The following is a 14,749-nucleotide window of genomic DNA, read 5'->3' on the forward strand; positions in this document are numbered from 1 at the left end:
CTCTTGCTATTAAATCACCAGTAAACTTATTTTTAAAAATAAAATTAAGGTTAATTGGCCACCAACTGGAACTTTTGGTAGGGATGTTTTAAATGTTTTATTTTTGTTCATTTCCTGACCCAAATTAACTTCCAAGCAAATGAAGAGAAAGTTTTCTGTATGGAGTACGTAGCGGCGTGTTCGGAACAGTATGGTTCCCTCCTCAGTGAGGTCAGCAAGTTCCCTGCAGTGGTGTGCAAAGTGGCCTTTGTTTGTTCCCTCACAGGGCAGATAGAGCTGGGTATTGTCCTTGCCTCCCTTCGACCTTCCTCCCCTTTTCATTTCATTATGGGTCTCTCTGCTATGCGAGATGCTATATTTATGTATTTGAGGAACCCTTGAGGATTACCCTTGGTACTGGACTCTGGGCAGTCTACCAGAGAACAGATGTTTTGGAATTATGTGAATCATTGGGAAGAGGTGACATAGAATCACCTGGTATGTTGCTGTTGACACTGGTTCTTTCTATCTCCACCAGTCCCATTCAGTCCCACTCCTGTGTCTGTTAAGTGCTTGACCTCAAACAGAATATTTAGTTATATGGAGCAAATTATGAATATATAAATAAATACTCTTGTTATGTCTGTTTTCTTCTATAAAAATAAATTTTTCCATTTACTCAAATATAAGGCAACCTGAAATATAGCCCCATTTTAATATATAAACTTTTAGAGATATAGATGAATAGTATATTCATAATACTTACTTTATATATTTAGTTAAGTATCCCTGTTTTAAAAGCTGTAAAATATCAGGTGTTTGCCTGTTCTTGGATTTAATGAGGGAATTTTACTCATATTCCTTCAATGCATATTTAATGTCAGAGTCTACATTATTACTAGAATCACTTTTTGATCTTTCAATACTGTTTTTCAGCCATACCATCTTCATTTCCATCTACGTTGTTTGAGATATAGTAGCTTTTGAATCCATACTATCAGTCAAAAGTTTATTCTCAAGTATCATGGCGTAACATTAGGTTTTAAAAAAATTCCTCTTGTAAGTTTATATTGATGACCCAATTAGTCCACAGTGTAGCCACTTCCTCTATTATTTATCAAGCTCATTATACAGCTTGTTTTAACAACATTCCGTGCTCACAGTTTGAAGGATACACATCCTAGTTACTAACTTTGTTAAACTTCCCAGCTTTCTGATTCTGCTAGGTAACCTGTAGGAAACTACAGGCTCCTTAAACTGGCATTGATTAAGATTGTTTTAATCTTACCTAACAGTACCTAACAGTACCTAATCTTACCTAACAGATTGTCTTACCTAAACAGTGTTTCTTTCTTCAAGTAATTATATGTTCCTGCTTTTGGGCATTAACTCTCTCTTTTAAATTGAAGTATAGTTGATTTGCAGTGTTGTGTTAATTACTGCTGTACAGCAAGATGATTCAGTTATACATACGTTGCTGTTCAGTGGCTAAGTTGTGTCTGACTCTTTGTGACCCCGTAGACTGCAGCATGCCAGGCTTCCTTGTCACATTTTTACCTGTTCCATTATGGTTTATCATAAGATATTAAATATAGTTCTCTGTGTTATACAGTAGGATCTTGTTTATCCATTCATCTATAAAAGCTTATATCTACTGACTGCAACCAGGAGGAGGGCCATCTCTTCCCCAACTCCATTCCCATTGGCAACCACCAGTCTGTTCTTTATTTCCATGGTTCTGTTTCTGTGTCATAGATAGGTTCATTGGTGTCATATTTTAGATTTCATGTAAGTGATACCATATGGTGTTTACTTAGTATGATAATTGCTAGTTGCATCCATGTTGCTGAAAATGGCATTATTTTGTTCTTTTTTATGACTGAGTAGAATTCCATTGCATATATCTAAACATCTTCTTTATCCACTCATCTGTCAACAGACATTCAGGCTGTTTCCATGTTTTGGCTATTGTGAATAGTGCTGCTATGAACATGGGGGTGCGTGGATCTTTTTGAATTATAATTTTTCTGGACATATGGGCATTAGCTATTTTCCCCTTTTCCCATCCATATTCCCACAGTGATGAGTGTAGGTGAATAAAGAAACATGTTTTCCTTTACCTTCTTAGGTTCCTTTGGGTAGGGTCCTGGAAATTAAACTGACAAAAGACAGATTATCAGAAGAAAAACAATTTATTAACACCTGCAGCGTGCACACACACAGGAAAAACTCAGTGATAGGTCACTCAAAGGAGGGGTTAGAACGTGGGCTTATGTAGCATCTCAGTGAAGGACAGACATTTGTAGACGAGTGTCAAGATAGAGGGAAAGGGATTCAGGCTTTTAGGCTTAGCTACTGTGTGAAGGTAAATATTATGGGGGAAATTGATGGAACATAAGGGTTGTTTTAGTAATGTTTGTCATATACATTTCTCTTGGTGTCATCTCTGAGGTGGAAAGAGTCTAGAGTCATCTTTGGTGATTGAGAACCAGGGGAGGATAGGAAACTTTTCTGTGTCTCTTCTTTTTCTGCAGCTCAGAATAATCTCTCTGCCAAAGTGGCGTATTTCCGGGTGGGATATCCCGGTCCTCTGTAACAGTTGTGCCCACATGATCAGGATGGGCTTGGATCTTTATCTGTCTTACTGTCGTTATGGTGGGCTCCATGGTGATCATTTATTATTTAATATTATAAGCTCTGGGTGAGTGGATTTTAAAACCACAGTCACATGCCTTACAAATATGTAATTCCCGGTACTCTTCTATTTAGAGGCTGTCCTCTAGAAGGCAGTGAAACATTATCATTCTGTCCTCATTATAGCTGATAATATCTATTTTGGGCTACAAGTATAGCTATGTTTGTGGAGTGCAAATAGTACCCAACTACTTATAAACTTATCTTTCTCCCCACTCTCTTACTGCATTTTAGTTGAAGGATAAAAGCATCAAGGTTGATAGATCTGGTTCTTTATTTTTAGTTGTGATCAAATATACATTATATGAAGTTGACCATTTTAACCATTTTTAGGCTTACAGTTTTCATGGAATGAATATACTCACACTATTGAAGAACCATTACGAGCACCCATCTCTAGGATTTTTACATCTTCCCAAACGGAGACTCTGTACCCAGTAAACAATAAACGGCCCATTCTCCTTTTCCTTTATCCTCTGAGAACAAACCGCAGTTTTACTTTCTGTGTCTAAGAATTTGACTGTGCAAAGAACCTCATGTAAACGGAATCATACAATATGTATCTTTTGTGTCTGACTAATTTCAGTTAGCGTGATGTCTTCAAGGTTCATACCTGTTGCATGACAGCATTTGCTCCCTTTCTGAGGCTGAATAGCGTTCCATTGAATGTATGTACCCCATTTTGTTTGCTTGTCCATCAGTTGATGGACACCTGGGTTGTTTCTGTCTTTGGCTATTGTGAACAATGCTGCTGTGGACACTGCCATACAAACATCTGTTCAAAACCAAATTTTGGGTAGTACACACCCTGAAGTGAAATTGCTGGGACATGTGGTTATTCTGTTTATTTTTGGGGAGAATCATGTACTGTTTTCATAGCCGCTGTGCCATTTTACATTCCTGCCAGCAACGCATGGATTTTCTAATTTTTCCACATCCTCGCTAACACTTGCTTTCTGTTTTATAGATAGGTGTGAAGTGGTAGTTCACTGTAGTTTTGATTTGTAATTCTCTATTAGTGACATTGAGCAAATTTTCGCATGATTATTGGCCATCTTCAAATATTCTTTGGAAAAATGTCTAAGTCCTTTTCTCTTTTTGAAAATATCTGATTCTTTTTGTCTGAGACTAAATTTATGCTCTCATTGTCTTCTCTATTTAGGAAAAAAAACTGAATGGATTTTTCTAAAGGTCTAACCTTTCATATTCACTGTATTGAAACCTCAGATTTAGGTATCAGTTCTTATTCCTCAGTCATAATTGCCATTAATTAAAATAACCAAATGGTTCAAAAATGATTGTAAATTTTTTTCTTTTTATTTTACTATTTTTTCTTTTTTTAATATAAATTTATTTATTTTAATTGGAGGTTAATTACTTTACAATATTGTATTGGTTTTGTCATACATCAACATGAATCTGCCACAGGTGTACATGTGTTCCCCACCCTGAACCCCCCTCCCTCCTCCCTCCCCATACCACCCCTCTGGTGCTGGGGTCCTGCCCCGGTGGATCCAGGGAATTCAAAGGGGAGATGACGTAGGCGAGGAAAAAAATTAATTAGAAATATAAAGAGAGATTAGGAAAAAATAGTATAGTAGGAAAATTTAGTGGAGAAAAGAGGCTGAATAACTTGGTTTACGGGGAAAGCCAATAAAACTCCAGGACAAGAAGTTTGCACCATCTACTTTAGGCCACCGGTGCTCGTTTGAATAGTGGAGGGTGCCGCGCATTGGGCTCCCTCTCTCACGGGACTTAAAAGCCGGGGCAAATTAGTAGACGTGGCAAACCTCCTTGCTCCAGATGGGCATTCAGCCAGAAAGAGTAAAGAGGAGACATGGGGGAAACCAGTCCAGCGATTGGCCCGTCCTCTATTGTCCAGAAAAGCCTTTTATACCTTTTTTTGTACATAGAGATCAATGGATAATATAAAATTATGCAGCGTCAGCAGCCCTGACTCATTGAGAGCAGGCTCACTCTCTGCATACCTAGTTGTATACACAAGTCTTAGGTGATTTACATCATCTTCTGGCCAGAGGGCCAATTAACATTTTACAGCCCTTTTTCTGATAAGGGTTTGTCAACCAGAAGACTTATTTGGCCTAACAGTGTTGTTCTTCGCAAAGTCTGGTGCCACGCTCAGAAAGCACTAAATAAAGTTACATTCTTACATAGCAAGGATACAATTTATAACAAGTAAAAGGAGTATAGTGATTTATAAAGAGAAAAGTAATTAACTCAAAAGTCTAGTGTTGCTAACATCAAAACTACTATATTCCTATTTCTGCATCCCAATTACGTTGATTAATATCCCTCAGGTGCCTAAAAGATTAAGAATATGGAGGCCTGGCAGCAGTCATTGAGTCAACAGTGAAAACCTGTCACCAATATAATTTTTAGCTCTTTAGAAAAGGCTCTGTATCTTTAAGATGCTTTAAGCTTTGTGCTTCTCATGGTTGGGGGGCTGTAAGCAATTCACAAGCTGCAAAAAGTCCCGGGGAACCTGTCAGGCAAGTTAGAGAGCCATCAAAGGGGTTTGAGCTGATGTAGGAGACTGAAGCCCTGAATTAACTTTTTTCCAGAGAGTGTCAGAAGAGTGAAAAGCACAATAATAAAGCAGGCAGACTCTGGTTTTGGGGGTAGATGTTCAGGAAAACTCAGGGGGAACCCCCGAAGCCGGTTCACGCCTTTGCGTTTTGTCGGGCTTCCTTCCTCATGACCTGTGTCACAGGCGGGATTCCTCACACAGGCTCCCGGCTCTCTGGGTGGTCCCAGTGCACCAGCCCCAAGCATCCAGTATCCTGCATCGAACCTGGACTAGCGATTCATTTCATATATGATATTATACATGTTTCAATGCCATTCTCCCAAATCATCCCACTTTCTCCCTCTCCCACAGAGTCCAAAAGACTGTTCTATACATCTGTGTCTCTTTGGCTGTCTTGCATACAGGGTTATCGTACCATCTTTCTTAATTCCATATATATATGTTAGTATACTGTATTGGTGTTTTTCTTTCTGGCTTACTTCACTCTGTATAATTGGCTCCAGTTTCATCCACCTCATTAGAACTGATTCAAATGTATTCTTTTTAATGGCTGAGTAATACTCCATTGTATATATGTACCACAGCTTTCTTATCCATTCATCTGCTGATGGGCATCTAGGTTGTTTCCATGTCCTGGCTAGTATAAACAGTGCTGCGATGAACATTGGGGTACACGTGCCTGTTTCAATTCTGGTTTCCTCCGTGTGTATGCCCATCAGTGGGATTGCTGTGCCATAAGGCAGTTCTATTTCCAGTTTTTTTTAAGGAATCTCCACACTGTTCTCCATAGTGGCTATACTAGTTTGCATTCCCACCAACAGTGTAAGAGGGTTCCCTTTTCTCCACACCCTCTCCAGCATTTATTGCTTGTGGACTTTTGGATCACAGCCATTCTGATTGGCGTGAAATGGCTCTGAGAAGTTCTCTTGTTTTATTCTAGACTACTAACTAGTCATATTTCCTTTCTCACCTCTATTTAATATTTGAATTGAATTCTGTGTACTTGAGGCTCCTTTGGGTATCTGATATAGTTTTAACTCAGTTATATTCATAATCTATTTGATAAAATCTAGCAGTATGTGGTACATCAGCTTATGAGAGGTCTTTTTCTTACTGTTGAAGTGTGACCCATATAATCATGAAAAAATTTGGGCTGTTGTAAAAAATAAAATTTATATATTTTTTTGGACAACCTAAATTTCCAACAACAGAGAGTAACACAGTGCTATTAACCTTAAAAGAATTAAGGCAGTGGTCCCCAATGTTTTTGGCACCAGGGACTGGTTTTGTGGAAAACAGTTTCTCTACGGACCATGGTGGGGGAATAGTTTCAGGATGATTCAAGCATATTACATTTATTGTGCACTTTATTTCTATTATTATTACATCAGCTTCACTTCAGATCATCAGGCATTAGATCCTGGAGGTTGGGAACCCCTGATTGAAGGTGTTTGTCTGTGGTGGCCATATGTTGCAATTTAATTTCATACATATAAATGTTTTTTTAATAGCATAATAAAATACATCAGTGAAAATTGTATGTTCTGGAAGATTATAACTTTGGAAAACCATAAAAGACATGTGTACAAAAGGAAGACAGGGAAAGTGTAATAACTACTGACTGTGCTTATCTGTGGGTTTTAGGTTCGGGAAACAGGTTGTTTGTTAGGTAGATGAGAGTGTAAGGGACGGCATAGCAGAGGCTTAGAACTATGAAAATTTACCAGATGTTTCTTAAGGCTGTGAAATTCACCAGGTGTTTCCAGATCAGCGATGAAGCTATATAAGTTGTGATCCAGCATAATCCAGAATGTAACGCCTTGATAGATTGTTTATTCCTCTACCTTGGTGAATGTTTATTTGAATGCATTTATTAATGTTTATAGAATAATTTTTTTGTTAAAAAATCCAGTGTTTGGAAAAAACAGATTTTTACTAGCCTGTTCTCTTGCAGATATTAAGTTACTAGCATTTGTAACTGCTTACCACAGTATAAAACGTTACTTGAGAAGGCCTGTTTGCAGGGCCAGTTTTCCACTATCATTATGATCTGGATTGAACAACATTATGGTGTTCCACATGGTATCATAAAGTGCTAATGCATTTCTGTTTTTCTTCCTCTCGAGATGAAAGAGAACTTTGGCATCGATTCCCTCTCCTCCATACCCTCAGCTGAAGGAAACACTCAACAAGGCAGATTTGATGATCTGGAAAATCTTAATTCATTAACAAAGAGTAGTCTGGATCTAGGTTTGTGATCTTCATTTCTCGTAAACACAAGTCACACCATTTTGCAATCTTTCAGTATTATTTGTGTATATGACAAATTTTACTGTCATTTTTCATTCATTATATTATTTTGAATTGAAATCTGCTTATTAATTAATCTGTTTCAAAATATCTGGAAAAGTAATGTGACTCATATTTCAACTTAGAGCTTTCAGATTCTTTCTGCTTTCTGTGAGGGCTGCATTTTCCCTGCGTCATTTTGCTTTTTATTAGCTGTGTGAATTACAACTAAAACTACTGCCATATACTGAATCTGAAATAAGTCTCTGCTAATATATATTAAAATCTCTGATGCTATTAAGTGATACTGTTAGCTCATTGAATGGGGTTGTTAAATATTAATAAAGAGAGACATATTTTAAACATTTATGAAACATTTTTATAGCCATATATTACAGTCAATTTTGGCACATTAATAACTTAGTTTCCATTAAAGAATCCTAAAAGTATAGTGCTTCTCCTTGCCTCTTCCCATATTGATTCTTATATATTTTTGAAAACTTGACTAAAAAGTAATCTTTCCTTATCCAACACTGCAATATCAAATATCATTGTAATATTAAGATTCCCTAGGAGAGACTGGTTAAGTTCTTTCAAAGTATTGGGATTTATAGAGCCATTGTTCAGGATTTATGCTGTCCTTCACCTGTTTTGACTCTACTTATGGGAAAAGTCTTTCTCTATGGGCAGTTCTTATCTTATATGATAATATATTGTTAGGAGAGAGAGATACCTGTAGAAAGTTATATAACTGGTTTATATGAATTCAACATTCTATCAAGTAAAATCCAAAACAATGAGGTTCTTTTAATGTCATTAAAGATTGAAGGCATCTATGAGATGATAACAATTGCTAGTTCCCTGCCAGTCAGAATACATCATGAATAGTTAATTTAAAAAATTAAGATAGTTAATTCTGAATATCTTAGATTAAGTGAATCTATTCAATTTTTCATGATGTGTAACTGATTGTGGCTAGGAGAAAAATGTAACTTTTTTCACAAAAATTCTCCTTGCATACTGTTTTTTGTCTTGTTTTTTAAATTCACCACATTTCTGTAGCCCTCTATTAAATACTTGAGGAAGAGTTATGGCACAAATGAATGAATTGATGTGTTTGATTACCATTGATATTAATAGTTTATATTAATATCCAGCATTGTTTCAGATCAGATAATTTTGTTGTGGAGAGCTTCCCTGTGCACTGTCAGAGGTTTAGCAGCCTCCTTGCCTTCTCACCCTAGATCCCAGTGGTATTCCCATTTCTAGTCATGATCAAAATCAAAATGTCTCCAGACAATGTCAAAAAGTCCCTTGGGAGACAGAATTGCCTCAGGTTGAGAACCATTCACTGTTTTATACTGTCAGGATTGAAAGCAGTGGGCTGGAAATACGGGGTGAGTGTTTGTGAAGACGGACATTGGAGTTAGGAGAGAGATAAGGGAAGGGACTTTGTCCTCATGGGATGATTCAACCTTCCTCTGAGTCCTCCTCTGGGTATCATTTAAGTGACTCCAAAGTTATTTCCTCTGCCTTCTGCTGCCTGCACGAGTTTCCCAGGGCCCTGTAACAAGTTACCACACACTTGGCGGCTTAGAACACCAGAAGTTAACTCTCTCACTGTTCTGGAGCCCCTGGGTCCTAAATTAAATGCTGTGCTTCTTCTGAAGGCCTTGGGAAGAATCTGTTCTTTTCCCTGTCCAGCGTCAGGTGACTCCAGCATCTTTTGGCTTGTGGCTGCTTCCCTCTAATCTCTGCCTCTGTCCTCACGTGGCCCTCTCCTCTTCTCCAGGTCTGCTCTCCTTTTGTCTCTTACAAGGACACCTGTTGTTGGATTTAAGGCCTGCTTGGATTGTCTCATCTCAAGATGCTTAATTTAGTTACATTTGCAAAGCCCTTTTCTCCATGTAAGGTCTCATATATAGGTTCTATGGCAGATATAGATATCCAGGTGAACCATCAATCAACCTCCTGTACTGCCTTAATCTAATATTTAGCAAGGCACTTGGATTCTATTTTTGGAGATTATAGCTTTAGGTATTTAGCTGCATTTGTATACCTTAGGCCTGTCCTCACTAGGAAAGTGTTCATAGCCACATGTGTTTTGGAAAATTTTTCAACTATCAGTGAATTTATTTTTGAGCATTCAGAGCAAAAAAAATTTTGAGAGCTGCCAGAATGCTGTGTGGCAGGTGCAAGTACTTGGATTAATGCTAACTATGCGTGAACTGAGAAATTATTGATACAGTCAGTATAGTTTCATTCCCAGGTCCCTCAGTACTAAGCCGTTGATCTGCTATGTCACCAGGCAAACCACCCACTTCTCCAAGCTTCCCCACTTCCGCAGCTGTAAAATGGTGCAGTTGGGCTAAGTGTTCTATAAGGCCTTTTTCAAATCTGTGGCCCTTTGACAGAGAAGGCAATGGCACCCCACTCCAGTACTCTTGCCTGGAAAATCCCATGGACAGAGGAGCCTGGTAGGGAGCAATCCATGGAGTCGTGGAGAGTCGGACACGACTGAGCGACTTCACTTTTCACTTTCATGCATTGGAGAAGGAAATGGCAACCCACTCCAGTGTTCTTGCCTGGAGAATCCTAGGGACGGGGGAGCCTGGTGGGCTGCCGTCTATGAAATCACACAGAGTTGGACGCGACTGAAGCGACTTAGCAGCAGCAGCAGCAGCAGCAGCAGCAGCCCTTTGACTACTCTGTTAATAACAGAAACTTTAAGAGTCACTTATGAGCAATTAAATTAAAAGTTATTTTTGAAAACCTGTATGTAAAGGGCTATTCTTCACCCTTTACTTAATCTAAAATTGTTGTTCAGTCATTAAGTCATGTCCGACTCTTTGTGACCCCATGCACTGCAGGACGCCGGGCTTCCCTGTCCTTCACCATCTCCCAGAGTTTGCTCAAATTCATGTCCTTTGTGTTGATGCCATCCAACCATCCCATACTCTGTCACCCACTTCTCTTTCTGCCCTCAATCTTTCCCAGCATCAGGGTCTTTTCCAGTGAGTCAGCTCTAAAATCAGGTATCCTCAAAGACAGAAAGTAGTTATATTTCCCAGTCTAATTGGCCCTACCTAAAATGGGCCTCCAGTGAACCTGGATGAATTTCTGTCATTGCACCCAGAGTCAGGTACACTTGTGAATTCACATAGTGGTCTCTTACAATAAGCTTCTGGAGGGCAAGGCTTATATCTGATTATGTTACCACAGTGGGTGCTCAAGAACTGTTTCTTGCATGAGAAGGTGATATGCTGCTCCTGTGTGGTGATTTAACAGCATGCCAGTTCTGGCATGATTTAACTGGCATGATTTATCAGTATGCCAGTTCCCTACCTATTTTTTTCTTGTCTGGTTGCTAAGTTGTACAGCAACCCCTTTTCTGCATGGATTCTTCTTGCCTTTATTTTGTTTATCTTTCTCTTCTTGCACCTCACTAAGTATAGACCTTTTGGAAATCACACCCATTCCTCTCCTGGTAGCATTAACTTCCGTTTATCCAGGGACTTTTTTTTTTTTAACTTTCCTGTTTTCCTAACTGGGTTTTCCTGTTGTGGCCGTTACCTAACAACCACATAGGCCCCAAAGGATATGATTTATTTTACGGGCTCCCAGATACCATGGTGCACCTGACAAGCAGGTCTGTTAAGTCACCTATGTCAAGCACGGTGAGAGAGGAGAGATGTGTACCTGAGCACTGCCAAGGAGGAGGAGTGGGCAAAGGGTATGGGCAGCCCTGTGTGGAGCAGGTAGTGAAAAGTTTTAAACAAACTGCAGCATCCTATGAAACTCATGCTGTAATTTAATAGGCTGCTTTACCAGTGTAGCTGGATGGGAATTAGCTCTGCAAATAGAGCCAGTTCTCTGTTCTTTCAACTCATTTTAGGCCATTTCTGCAGAATCTCTGTCCCACCCAGTCCCTCCTTAGGGGAGGAGGTAGACACAGGGAGCTAGAGCAGTGGTGCCTGTCTGTGGATTTGACTGCATGCGTGAATGTGGGCCCCGGGGATGGGCTGAGGGGTGCCCAGTGATGGGGGAGAGGCACCTGAGACTTTCTTTAATACCACCTGAGTGTCACAGTTACTTTCACCCCCACCCCCCACTTCAGATTCTCTGCTGTATTTCCTATACTGTATTAATCAGTGTTACTAGTTTACTAGAAAATCTGTTCAATATGAAGAAATGGAAAGTTTAAATGATGCTTATAGGAGAAGTTTTCAAAGAGTATATCTCCTCGTGATCAATTTTAATTTTCTAATAAGCCAAGTTTCCAAAATATACTATAAATGTATGGATTTAAGGGAGGCATTTGAAACACCATTTTTTATATTTGTATAACATAGTTAAGAAAGATTGGCTGGGAATTTGTAATGGATTAGATGTAATGGATACTGAGGTGTATCCTAAGAGCGATGAATGGGTTTCTGCCAGCCTCCGTGCAGGTCTCTAAACATGTACCATAGGACTGCGTGCACAGCCCTGCCCTAGTTATTCCTTTTTCCTGTAATAGGAAAGTGACACAGATGACATGTTAGGTAAGTTCACACATTCTGTTTGGCAAAATTCCTCGGCCTGGTATTCCCCATCTATAAAATATGATTGTTAGTATCTCTTTTAACTAGTTTAATGTGAGAATTAAATAAGATAACAAATGTAAAAGAATTTTGGAATTTATAAACAAAGCCCCTTCAAAAATGTGTTTTCATTTGATTATTTGTTTTTCTGTGCATTTTTTTTTTTAAGTCAGTGAAATGTTAGTGTGTCTGTAATTGAGACAGCCTAGATCAATGAAGGAAAATTTGTAGTAAAATAAGGAGATAATCTCCATCGTAAAGGAGATTAGCTTTTTTTTTTAATTGAAAGATTCTTTAAATTCTACAGTCGTTTGCATTTTAAAAAAGTTTCACATAATCCAATAATAACCCTTTCCCCCCTCCATATCCCTATATTGCTCCTCCCTGCTTCCCTCTCCCCACTGGTCACCACTAGTTTGTTCTGTGTATCTGAATCTGCATCGCTCTTGTTTTGTTAGTTTGTTGTATTTTTTAGATTCCACATATGAGTAATACCATACAGTATTTGTCTTTCTTTTTCTGACTTATAAGAAAGATTCTTTTGATAAAAGATTCATATTGCTAAAATAGTATCTTTTCACTGAAGCCATGCTTAACATTGTAACCCTCTTCCACTGAGCAATCCCTATTTCCCTTCCTTGCAGAATTTTTTTTATAATAGTACTGCCATCATCTGACATGTTAAATATTTTGCTTATTTAGTTTAGTATAAATAAGTCTTCTACCTGAAAGGGGTCTGCCCGTGTAGATATCCATAACTCTTTGTTGAATGAATGATGAATGAATGTATCCTGTGCTCACCAACATCTGGCTTTGCTCTTTAGGCATGATGATTCCAAATGATGTGCAGGGTGCTGGCTTGCTTGTTGAACTTCCTGTTGTGGCTCAGAGAAGGGAGCAAGAAGATTTGCCTCTATATCAACTTTCCAGGACTCAAGCTGTTCCCAAGGTTTCGGCATACGCAGGAATGTTGTCTTCTAGATATACCCCTGATGCATGGTATGATATGATTTCTCTGCATTTTCACATTATAAAGTAGCTTTCTTTTAGCTTCTATTAAACAACAACAACAATAGGTCATGTTTACGGTGGAACATTTGTAAAGTGCACAAAAATATTTTGAATAAAACCTACTATATTAAACGATTACTGTGAGAATTCCCCATGCTTAAAATTGTACCATATATATATAATTTTGTATTCTCTCAGTTATGTGCAAAATGGATTACATAGAGTTTTAATCAGATAATGGAGGTTAATTAAGAATTTAACAACTCAAGAAATACACGAGGACAGATTGAGGAAGGATTGGACTTAAGAGTTGGAGGGTCTATAGGAATTGTTGGCTGATAACATGTGGGAGTGAGAAGGAGAAGGAGATGACCTGTGTTTCTGAATGGAGCAACTAGATGGCTAGCAGGACCATTAATTCTTTGGCATAAGATTATAGGAGCATGAACAGGTTGAAAGGAAAATGATGAGTTCAGTTTGGGACATGTTGAGGGTTCAAGTATCCATAGAACGATGAAGTGAAATGGAGTTAATTGAATACATGTCTCCAAGGATTAGTGTTGAGGTCTATCCTGATGTGGATACCTGGGGAACAAGATCAAGTGAAGGTGAAACTCCTGGGTTTGAATAGTCATCCAGGGGAAGCTCAAGTGATAACAGAACAGGGCCAAAACTGGAGTCCTGCAAAGCAGCAAAATTAAGGGCATGAATGGAGGAAGAAAACAGTGAAGTGGAGTGAACAAAAGATGGAAAGAAATTGATGAGCTGGAGGTTGATATAGAAACCAAGGGAAGAGAGCATTTGAACAAAAGCATCATTGCAGACTATTGTTACATGCTACAGAGAGAGGTCACGGTAGATAAAATGGAAGTTTTCATGGGACTTGATTACATGGATGCCCTTGGTAAGCTTAGAACAGTTTCATTAGAGTGGAAATCAGAGAGTAGTGGGTTGAGAATTGAACAGAAGTCAGAAATTGGATAAAGTAAGAGTAGACTAGTGTTTTGAGAAACCTGATCATGAAAAGAGGCAGAAAGAATGCATGTTACCTAGACAACTGGAGGGCATTGTAGGACTGGGGCAAGGGGATGTACATATGTATACACACACACACACACAGACTGTAAGTGTGAAAGATCCAGAACACACACACACACAGAGACTGTAAGTATGAAAGATCCAGAACACACACACACACACAGAGATTATAAGTGTGAAAGATCCAGAACACACGCACACACACACACACACAGATTGTAAGTGTGAAAGATCCAGAAAAGGAATATGTAGATGCTAGAAAGTGGGTGATTAAACGTAGTCCCTGGAGAGGGTGGAGGGAGAGGAGGACATGGCACCTAGAGAGATTACCCTTTAATATCTGGTAGGAGGAAGCTCATGGACTCAGGTGCCAAGAGTGAAAGGAAAGCACAACTACAGATATTGCTAGTACCTTGAGGACTGGAATCTGAAGAAGTTTTTACCCTATGGTCTTGGGTTTTTTTTTTTTTTTTGTCTTTTTTGTCATTTAGAAGAAAGGCTATTTACTCAAAATGATGGAGTGCTAGTAAAGTGGGCCATAAAAGGAGAGGTGTCATAACAGGGATTAGCGTTTGAAACAAGAGTAGGAGAGTAAAGACCTAGTGTG

At 38.7% G+C, this 14,749-nt stretch overlaps 1 protein-coding gene across 3 annotated transcripts in view; it reads left to right on the plus strand.

Annotated features, from left to right (window-relative positions):
- Positions 1–14,749, plus strand: part of PATJ (PATJ, crumbs cell polarity complex component) — a 386,097-nt gene that overhangs the window by 122,068 nt on the left and 249,280 nt on the right. For all 3 annotated transcript variants that reach the window (XM_018044918.1, XM_018044920.1, XM_018044927.1), the window contains exons 21-22: positions 7,348–7,471; positions 12,918–13,092. In XM_018044918.1, coding sequence (XP_017900407.1) covers positions 7,348–7,471; positions 12,918–13,092 — 299 coding nt within the window. The remainder of the gene's footprint in view (positions 1–7,347; positions 7,472–12,917; positions 13,093–14,749) is intronic.

The sequence above is a fragment of the Capra hircus genome, chromosome 3 (genome assembly GCF_001704415.2).
Source record: "Capra hircus breed San Clemente chromosome 3, ASM170441v1, whole genome shotgun sequence".
Lineage (NCBI taxonomy): Eukaryota > Metazoa > Chordata > Mammalia > Artiodactyla > Bovidae > Capra > Capra hircus.